This window comes from Alnus glutinosa, chromosome 14 (genome assembly GCF_958979055.1).
Source record: "Alnus glutinosa chromosome 14, dhAlnGlut1.1, whole genome shotgun sequence".
Lineage (NCBI taxonomy): Eukaryota > Viridiplantae > Streptophyta > Magnoliopsida > Fagales > Betulaceae > Alnus > Alnus glutinosa.
Window position 1 is genome coordinate 8,385,947 of NC_084899.1, and position 11,192 is coordinate 8,397,138.

General features: G+C 35.2%; 1 protein-coding gene across 1 annotated transcript; it reads right to left on the reverse strand.

The window, feature by feature from the left end:
- Nucleotides 1-1,581: 1,581 nt before the first annotated feature.
- On the reverse strand, nt 1,582-4,464 carry LOC133856694 (cation/H(+) antiporter 4-like). The gene is made up of 4 exons (XM_062291750.1): nt 4,348-4,464; nt 4,216-4,271; nt 3,212-4,055; nt 1,582-2,697 (listed from the first exon to the last, which is right to left on the reverse strand). Exons 1-4 carry the CDS (start codon nt 4,462-4,464, stop codon nt 1,582-1,584), a joined length of 2,133 nt encoding a protein of 710 aa, XP_062147734.1.
- Nucleotides 4,465-11,192: the final 6,728 nt, after the last annotated feature.

The following is an 11,192-nucleotide window of genomic DNA, read 5'->3' on the forward strand; positions in this document are numbered from 1 at the left end:
ATAAGCTCTGGAAAGTCCGGAAAAAAGGAGGGACATTTTTGGAACAGAGCTGCCCCACAACCCCACACGTCTTGAGCAGCCGGACAACACCATAAAACATGAACCACTGACTCCATATCTAACCTACAACAAGGACATAAATCATCATCACTCACACCTTTTCTTAACAGATTCAGTTTAGTAGGTAAAATGTTCTGACAAGCTCTCCATAACTTATATTTATTCGAGAAGTTGAGAAGGAAAAAGAAAGCTTGCGAAAACCCTGGGGAGCTTCGTGCCAAACTCAACTTTCTCTCGTCTTAAAAACAAAATCTCTTTCGTTTAGAAGTTGAGTTCGAGGTTCATTGACCTCTTTTGCCTTCGGTCCCAAGCAAGAATTTGAGCTGTTTCGAAGTATTGGAAATATTTCTAAGGTAATTTCAAAGAGTGTCTTATGTTCCCATCAAATCTATTATTATTTCACACTTGCTTTGTGTTTTTTATTTATTTATTTATTTATTTTTTTTATAGATACTTTGAAACAAACAACAATAGGAAAACAAGAAACTAAATGGAAAGACGCTTGCCGCCTCTAGAGGGGGGTCTTTACCACTTACAATAGGAACTGAAAAGAAAGGTGAAGGATAAATGAAAATGCTATAAGAAAAGAATCTAGTTGTGGCCCAATGTGCCACATGATGGGTAAAGAAGTTTGCATTTCTTAATATTTTGTAAGCTTTCCAAAAGGAAGAAACTGGAATGGATTCTAATATTCACATGATTAAGGAAGAGATCCTCCAATCCTGAGTAAAATAAGGATTTTGGAGAGCTGAGGGTACAACTTGTGAATCACCTTCTAGAATAAAGCGACCTAGTTGTAGTGATGACGCCAATGAAACTGCTAATTTGGCAGCAAGTGCTTCTCCATAATTTGGATGACAAGGAAGAGAGAGTTGAGATGCCATACGAAGAATGCGGCTTGGAGAATATGTGTCTACTGAATGGAAAGAAAATGTACACTTTGTCTCCCAGCCCCATTGATCTGTAAGGGATCTAACAGTAGTGGGTTTCGGCTGTTGGGATCTTAGCCGATATTTTAACTGAATGGGCCTTTTCTCTTTTACAAATTAGTTAGAGTGCTAAAGAGCGTGGAGGTTTGAGTCCTCTAGGGGCTAAGTCCTTATAAATAAGCTATCTATAGTTGTAATCTCATAGAAGAAAATATCCAAATTGTATCTATTTCTTGGATGCCAGGCACCTTGAATTAGCCTACTGTAATTTATTTCAATTCAATAGAATTCACCCATTTCATTCCGCATTGCATACCATTACAAAATCTATCCGAACAACATTTCATTCTACAAAATTCTATCATTTTCATTTCAATCAAATTCCTAAATATAAGAAGGAATTCATGAGACCCTAGGTTTGTTATATGTGATCTCAGATATCTCATATTACAATAGAAAAGACCTAACAATAAACTACTTATTTAATTCGCAAATAATTTTATACATTCACCATGTGAATGTCAATGCATATAGTTTCATATATTGGTGAAAAGGTTAGAAGGATAGGAGCTCAAGCTTGCCCAGTCGAGGACTAAGTCTTCTTCTTTTGTTGTTGTTGGACCACAAAAACAGAAGTTCTGCTCTTAAGATCTGATGAGACAAGCAAGCCCCCCGCAGTTCCCAACTCTGAAAATTCACTCCATTCTGCAAGGCCAGATGTTTGCGGAGACTTTAGGTTATGCCGTCTACCAACAATAATAAGGTTGTATTTGTTCACCATAGACCAAACCATCAATGCCATCTGAGCCCCATCATTCACCATCTCCTCTAGCAATATCACATATTCATCACCAGCATCGTTAAGTTTAACATCCTTCAGTATCTCATTGTCAAGCAATTTGTCCCAATCATTACCAATTTCATTGCCACTGGCAACAAAGTGAACCACAGTTAGGATAATTTTTGAGTGATTAGCCATGCGCTTGGCAAAAGTCAATGCCTCTCGATCATCATTACCTCCAAAGAAGATCATGGCAACGGAATAGGATGAATCTAATGAAACCATTGAGTGGCCTAAATGACCACGATCAATTAGGATGCCAACAGAGCAGGGGGCCAGTTCAAGCACATTGCAATTTAAGGCTCGCACGGCACTGTCGTCTGATTCAACAAAACCGTCAATGGACCATTTTCGGTGGAACGGTAGTACTATGAGGGATGTGAGTTTGTCCAATCCAAGGATACATATGTCGTCGTGTATGTATTTGAATGGAGAGATTACTGTGAAGACATTTACTGATACAGCACCCTGATTGTCTTGTTCAAAGTTATTGAAGGCGCGAATGATATTATCCGAATAGGAACTATTATTGGATGTCGTCTTATTCTGCATTTGGTGGGAAATAAAAATTGGAGAAGCTCGACCAATTAAATCGATATGCATGGCGAAGCACATAAACAGCAAGGGGCCTTTCACTAGATGGGCACGAGACTTAAGTAGTTTTGTTACTGCAACAATGTTATGTGGCCTGTGAATGCATGCTAGGATTCGAAGCTCTGCATTACGTTTACAACGCATAATATCCCTTTTCTGGTAACCAGCATATTTCTTTGAAGGATGGTACAGGTGTTTCACCAAGAGTGGCACAAAAATTGTAGTAAATAGGATGCTAACACATGAAAAAGTGAACACCTGGTCTGATATGTTCTGCACTTAGATAAAAAAAATATGGGAGAAAACCATAAGGAGACCTTGTTCAAGAAAACAAGTTTTTAACTACTAAAGATTGTGTTAGAAAATGTATTTTGCATAAACTATGATGTTTCGAGAAGATCAATATTTTCTTTCATTCTTACTTCTAGGACTTATGCTTAAATTACTCTTAACCATGAAGTACCAACTCATCAATGGGGAAAAAAAAAAATTACTACAATGCTTTGTTCCTTTTCTGTACATCTACAGGTTGATTTTTCTTTACGGTAAGTATTCTATGTTGAAAATTAAGTAAAGGGATAAGAAAGAAAAATTCAAGCAATTTTCTCCCAACCACGTCATAGCAAGGTGAAAGTAATTAATTGTAGGTTTGAATTAAAAAGGACATATGTTCACCCAGAAAAAACAAAATGAATTCATCTAATTAATGTTTGTATATATATATATATATATATCATAGGCATCCACAATGGAACCAAAAAGAAAAAGAAATAGAAAAAATAGTCACCTCGTTGTCATAGAGATATGCAAACTCAAAAAGTTGGACTACACCTTTGCAACTCAATAATAGAGCAAGTGCCAAAGCATCATTTAAGGGCATTTTGGACAACAAGAGAGGAACCAAACAAGCCACCACTTTGGCCACAAAAGTCAAAACGATGAGGATTCCATTGATTGTAATGAAGTTGTTATCAAATTTGATTAAACTCAGATCTGTCCTCATCGCACAAATAGTCACAAAGATTGGCATAAGCACATCCAAAATGAAGCAGTTGAGCTTGTCGACAATGGCTGATCCTAAAGGCGGTCCATCTGGTATTGCCAAACCGAGGGTGAAAGGTCCAGAGAGTGGAGTCTGACCAACCAAATGAGAAAGAAACCCAGACCCAAAGACCATTAGCATGATGGTATGAATGTATGTGTCTTTGACAGGCCTACCTTTTGGTGTCTGCCTGATTACCCAAAACATTGTTGGTCGAATTGCAAATACAAGGACGATAATATAGATGATGATTGCTCCTAAACCAATACCAGTGAGCATACTACCTTTATCCCGGTTAATAGTAATCAAGCCGATACTGAGGTTAGCCAACGTGGTTAAGGTATCGCTTACCAATGCTACAGATAGGCCTAATCGACCCAGTTCAGAATTTAGGATCTTGAGGTCCTCAAGAAGGCAAGCAAGGACTGGAAATGGAGTTATACAATGTGATACTGTTAAAAGTGGAAGTACATATGCTTTTTCCTCATTCAGCCACAATCTTCCAAGTTTCATTTCGACTAACAAGCCAATTAGCAAAGGCATGCAACACCGGTAAACAAGGCTTTTCTTCCAGTTCTTTTTATCATTCCTACATCCATTTTCACCCCACTCACAAAAAGAAAGAGGAGGTAACTAAACGTAGACAACGTACCAATTATTTCTTGACTTTTAATTGAGAACATAAAATCATTGAATATTTTGAGGCGTCCCAAGAGAGACGGACCAAGGATTATGCCGACCTAGTTCACATAAAATCAGGACAAATTGTGATCAAATATGTAAATATAATCTCTAGCTCAACAATCTGATCAAATGTTATGTAAATATTTGACAATAGGAAAAACAGAGAGAGGAAGTGAAAGAGACAAGAGAGCACGTACAAGAAGTTGGGTGGTGAGCTTGGTGACTCCATAACGCTTAAGAGCGTAATGGCAGGCTTGGGTGAGGATGAAAATGAGAACCATTTGCATCTCAAGTAGTGGCAACGAGAACGCCATAGTCCCTGAACGAATGTAGTTCCATAGGCCTTGTGAATTGATCATGGGGGGAAGGTGAGTACATTCGTTTATGGTGATCATGCCGCTTGCATTAACAGCTATGATTGAATTAGTGCTGATTGACGAAGCCTCTCTTGTCATGCCTTTGTCTGCCTCTCTTAGTATTTTCTCAAAAGAAATGTACAAGGAAATGGTTGGCAAGTTAAGGGGTCTTTTCTTCTGTAAACTCCACTTACCACTTCATGCATAAACTCATAACTAAACCAACAAACCTTATTGCCTATTTTAGGAGTGTGGGCATTAGCATTGGCGGTTGAATAATTTGTTCATCTTCTAGAAATGACCAACATCCATTATCTTATGGTTTCTTAGAAAACATTGGGTCAATCAGTTTTCTTTCTTTAGTTGTCGATTACATTCTTTGAATAAGTAATCTTAGACCTCTCCCTCATGTTTTTTGTGTGTTCCTAAACATGAGGAAGACGTTGAGCATTACTTTGCTTTGATTATTTTACACAATTTTTATCCTGACATTCTTAATTTTAGGGTAATACATGCACTTGTGTTATTATCAGCATAACAAGAAATTCTATTATTGTCCATTGAATTACTTCCTCTCTCTTGCAGGAGTATACAAATGTATGGATTGGAATGATTTGCTTTTGAAGATTTTTTTTTTTATTTTTTTTTATTTTTTTATTTTTTATTTTTAAAAAAAATGGATCTTTTCTGTTTTCAAAACGATTTGATAAGAATAAGGTAAGTTTTTAAATTCTGAATATGTAATATTTTTTTATAATATAATTATATAATATTTTTCAAAAATATATTCGATTTATCCAATCTAGTCAGCCTTCTTCGCAGCTCTTTACTCTTTTTAATACTTTCACATGCAATGCAAGCCAATATATATTTCCCCAAATTACCTTATTTTTTATTTTTTATTTATTTATTTTTTCTTTTTCCTGTAAGTAGGGGTTTTTTAGTAAGACAATCTTGTTTTTGAAAACTATTTTGGGAAAAACATAAAAAGGCCCCCTCAACTAACAATTGTTTTTAAAATAGCCCCACGAATTGACAAGTGTGCTAAAGAGATAGATCAAACTACCTCGATGTTCCAAAAAGGCCACTTTGTTAGGTCTCCCTGTCAAGTTGGATGGAAAATTGATCATGTGCCGTCCACGTGACCAGTCCTGATATGAACTTCCCATAATGCCCTTATTTAGAAATTAAGGCTCACGCTCCCCGACATCTTCACTTATTAAATAAAGCAACCTCTAAACATTAAGATGGCACCGATTTGGAGGATGATTCTAAATGTAGCACTGATGTTGTTGGCATTGAATTGCATGAAGCTCTCGGCGCAATCGCCACATTGTAGAAGGAACACGTTGCCCATGGTGGCCTCAACCAGAGGCTCCTCAAGGTTCCTCACCTCATCGGCGAAAAAGATCGATGGGAACTCATCAAGGGTCCGGAGCACCTACTCGAGCTCCTTTTGATTTGGGTACTCTGACACCTAGAGCACCTTCTTCTTCTTCTAACTCTCACGATCCACGTCACTAGAACTGCATTGTGGGTCATCTTCGCCGTCGACTTCGTTGGTGTTGGTGTTAACTGCTACAGCCACACTCTATAACTTATTCTATAAGGCCACACCACGTTGACCTTCTTCTCTATAGTTCAACATATAAATGTCTTAAACAAATCCGGTGGTTAGCCCTGGGAATCACCACATTGAAACTCGGTACTAGCCCCTACACACAATCAATTAAAATTGTCAAACATTGTCAAACATTCACACACACACACACACACACACACACACACACACACATATATATTAGACCAAAACCATTTGTAGAACAAAACAAAATTGAATAAAAGAATGAAATGCAAGAAGCGTGACCTTTCGACAATCTGAAATAAATGTCCATGCTTGTGTAGGAGAAGTGCCAAGGTCCGATATCAAAGTCTCAAGAAATCATGTCCAACTGTCTTTTACTTCCGTTCAACAACTATAAAGGCCACTGGATACATGTTATTATTCCCATCCCTCAAAATGGCAACAAGAGTTGTCCCTTATAAGGCCATTTCGGAAGCATCCATCCAACCTAATAATTGGCCTACAACTAGTTAGAAAACATCTCTTTATGGCAGCCAATGAGAAGTAAAACCTGTGAAACTTTGTTGTACGTTCAAGTAAAGGTCTTTGTACCTTCATCAATACACAACTACCACCATTTGTTTTTTTGATTGGTTCACAATAGAATCTTATCTTTTGCAATTCTTCTAGCCCTATATAGCTGGCCCTTGTTAACATCCACACCCCACTTATCTTTTACCTCTCCAAAAATGGCCTTTATAGGCTTGTTAGTTTGTGCTCTAAACTTGTCAATCAATTTGTTTGTAATCCATGTAGATTTCACAATAGAATTTCTATGTCTCCTTTTACAAGTGTGTTTGGGCTGAAACAATCTAATTTGAAATGACTCATCATCCTTACATTTACACCCATACACTCTATATTTACAACCTGTATCCCTGCATACCACAATACATTTAGCTAGGTTATTCTTTTTAAACTTTATATCCTTTCCCTTTTTTATATTACTTTCTCTAACATCTTCTCTAAAGATTTGGATTAAGGGGAATTTCTAACTCATTGACAACTTTGGGCTTCCTAGGTCAGACATTTGGAACTCAATTCACCTAGTGACACATGCAAGATGAGATGCAACCTTTGCCTCCTCATCACTGTTGGGGGAAGATATAAGAATGTCACTATGTGCCATGTCTGAGTTTACATCATCATCCTCTGCCTCACCACCAACAAAATTGACCCTTGACCTAACACCCTCTTCACCATCATTATCCAACCAATATCTTCATGCTCACTAACCCATCAACATCCTCCTCACTCTCTGCACTACCCTCTTCACACTTATTTTCAACCTCTTCACACTCCTCATCACCCTCTTCCATGGATAGCCTAGCAACATCATTATTTTCATCAAACAAGTTCGGTTCATACACCTCATCCCAATATGGATCATCTTGATCAATCCTAGAATGCCCACCATCATCATCATACTCATAGTCCCCGTCATTAGCTGTAGGCTCGACAAATGAAACATGGTACAACTCAACAATTGGTACACCTTTAGGACATGAACCATTTCCAGCACATCATGGTTTGATGAAATTAATCTCAAACCTTTTTGAAGACTACTACCTAGCACTAAGTAATACAATAAATCCCCTGAATTGTATCCATATTTTTTTTTACACTACACTTATCCTTAAAAAGGACAACTTGTCATAATCATACGCCTCCTTTTACACATCTACATCACCCCCCAATATATGTGCGCATAAATCGCCTATTTATTACCACTGTAATGCACCTCGAAGGCAAGCTCCTATATAGCCATCCTTATAACAAAAGAAAATAAATAAATAAATAATAGAAATATTAACATGTTTTTTCCTAGTGTACTATACATAGTATACTCTAAATTAACATGGCAGAATTATTATTGGACCACATCAAGACATGAATATCATTAAGGGAACACATTCAAGCATATGATGACTCAATGTTACATTAAGTGCATTTGATGTACATTGCATGGTGTGCATTATTTATGGGTGTAACTAAATAATTTTTTTTATTTTTTTATTTTTTTATTTTTTTTTTATAAATTCAATTAATTTTTTTTTAAGAAGATAGGGGTATTTTTGGAAGAATGACAGAAAGTGGCTTAATTGCAACAAAATTGTAGTTTGATGTATCTAAGTTTCTTGCAACAAAATTGAAGTTTGATGTATCCAAGTATCAAACCGCTAGTACATGAGGCTTTTTTTAAAATAGCTGGTAGTTCAAGGGGCTTAAATGTTTTCTTCGATCTAATTTCTTGAACCAATAACACGTGTGCTAGATAGGTCTCATGCTGATAATACCTTTTGTATTTATTTTTCCCTTTAGGAAAAGCCTATTACAAGAAAAAAAATAAAACAGAATTGATTGGCCAAACAATTGTTTGTTAGTCTTCTTTATTATTTTTCCTAACATCAATTAATATCAATTATAAATTTTCTATCTTTCCATTAAAATAAACATGTATGCCTATTGATGAGTGCAAAATATTGTATATTTGGAACCCCTAATTTGCATATGCTAAACCTTTAGCCTTGTTATTTTCTAATATTTTTTTGTTAGTTTTGGTATTCTACTATTTTGCAGGACATTGAGTGAAAACGACAGCTTTAAGGTGAAAAATATAAAGTTTGGAAGAAAGCATACTTTGAGAAGACCTAGATGATGTGGTTATGTTCAACCAAATCAAGGAGATGACTAAATCGGAATTTCTATAATTGGAGTCAAAATCGGATTGGATTAAATTTCAGATTCTGCATATGTGATATTATTTTGGCCATAGCTTTCGGGTCAAGTATTGAATTAAGGTGAAACAAGCGACGTTGGAAAGCTAACTCAAAATACTACAAATCATTGTGAAATAATATTTTCCTAATTAGGATGTTTGCTATGCCAAAAGTTCCCCTCAGTAAAAGACCAAAAATTTGGACGAAATTGAAATCATTTTCCTTCTTGGATTGAGTTTTGAGTCTCTTACTCAAACTAGAAAACTAACCTCCAATTTTTCTTGAAATTCTAGGGCTTGTAGGATTTGTTTTCTCTCTAAAAATAGACCTTTAAGTCTCAAAAAGTGGAAGGTGAAAAGCTAGAGACCAAATATATTATTTTCTTTTTAGTTTAATTTTTCTTTATGGTAAGTTTTTATTTTCAATAATCATGTATAACTAGATTTTCAACTAAGTTTGAGGATGAAGCCTCACTATTGAAGAGCAACAATATTTTCATGTAATTTTATACTATCCGATTTTATGAGTTTTTGATTTCTAATTGTTCTACTTCAATTCAATTATTGATATAATTCTTAGATATCTATTGTGATTTACGGATACATGTGATGATTTGAGATAGTTTCATTTAATTGATTGCTTGAGTTTTTATTTATCAAAACGTTAGATATTCATTGTGTTTCGTTCTATGGATACATTTGATGATTTGGTTTAAATCGGATATCTTTTGTGATTTGTGCAAAGAATAGATTCATTGAATGATTTAATGATTTTTTGAAGCATAGTAGAACATACATAAGATTTGTATGGTGAGAACTTCGGATGTGTATTGATGAATATGAGAATATGTTGCTTTGATTTGGTGGGTGTAGATTCCAAAACCTTAGTACATTTTCTTTTGTTTTATTTTACTTTATTTATTTATTTTATTATCAAAAATCAAAATCTCTTAATTTTTGGAACTAGGTTAGGATTAGATTAATTTAGTCATAAATTTGTTTTTGAAAACACAATTCTTTGTGGGATTGACCTCGCACTTGCAATCTATTAACCGCAAACGATTTGTATACTTGTGAGTACATTTAAAATTTACATCAAGTTTTTGGCGCCGTTGCCGTGGAATTGTTTGATTTTTGAAAACAATTTATTTCTAAATTGATTTTATCTTTCTACTAGTTGTAATTAGGATGTTTTTTATTTGCAATTTGTTTTTGTTATATCTATTTCTAAAAAGTATTTTAGGAGTGAATTTTGCTCGATTTATTAATTCAAAAGTTCATTAAGGAAATGAATGTGGTCAAATAAATAAATAATGGATCGCAAAAACAGACACGACATGAGTCGCTGATAATTATACGCACTACAACCCCCCACAAACACACACGAGAATTGAGAAACAATTCAAACAATTACTAACTAAATACTAAACTGCCCACTGATGCATTTGTGTGCCATCAAATCAAGTTTCTCCAATTGAATTATTTATTTATTTAGTTAATTATATTTTTTACTAATTTTAGATGAACTCTATCTTGAGTTGATGCTCGATCTACCAATTCTGGCCCTCGATTGTAATGGCACTCGATCTGCAAGACTTGACGCATGAGCGGCTTAATATAGTAGGAAACAGCTTTCATGTCCTGCAACTTATCAAATTATGTGTCTTTAAACACAATATTAATTCCCGAAAAATTTATAAGATTACATGAATATTTATGAAAATAAATGTTCATTAGTCTTATTATTTTATAAACCATGATTTCATAAATGAAAAATATTATTATTAAAATCTAATAATATTACTGGATGATTAAATAGATAGACTGAAATATTCAGTGAACTATTTGATATAATATTATTGTTATATAATATATTGTGTAATATTTACTGTGTATAGTATTATCTAAATAATATTATTTGTGTTAGTATTTTATTTTGTCATCATTCTGGTTGACAAAAACACTTTATGTAACGGTTGCTTTTTAACGCAATTATCGGTTCTATTCAAAGTCTTCAAGTAATATGAACAGTGTCTCATTTCATGCCTTGTGTATGGTCACAAGTTTCTAGAAGATGTCCATGAAGATTCCATGCAATTTCCAAGTCAGAACAGCCAGTTTCTATGCAACTGTCCGGAGGAGCCTTTGAAGGTGTCCGGACGACCTACAGTGTCTAGAAGCTTCAGCGATGAAGATGTTCATATGTCAGAGCAACACCGTCCGGACGCTAGGTCAAGCTTCTCCAATTTCTACACGGGGTTGGATTTCAACAGTCGACATTGTTTGGGAAGTTGTTGCAAGACGTCCAGACGATGTGGCAACACATCCAGACACTGTCAAGCT

Bases quoted from the DNA above. Each gene is read 5' to 3' on its own strand.
- LOC133856694 (XM_062291750.1), bottom strand. From the start codon at position 4,464: ATGGCGTTCTCGTTGCCACTACTTGAGATGCAAATGGTTCTCATTTTC. The intron at 4,056-4,215 runs GTGAACTAGGTC...AAATGGATGTAG, and splicing joins ACAATTTGTCCTGATTTTAT to GAATGATAAAAAGAACTGGA. The intron at 2,698-3,211 runs GTGACTATTTTT...ATCTAAGTGCAG, and splicing joins CATATCTCTATGACAACGAG to AACATATCAGACCAGGTGTT.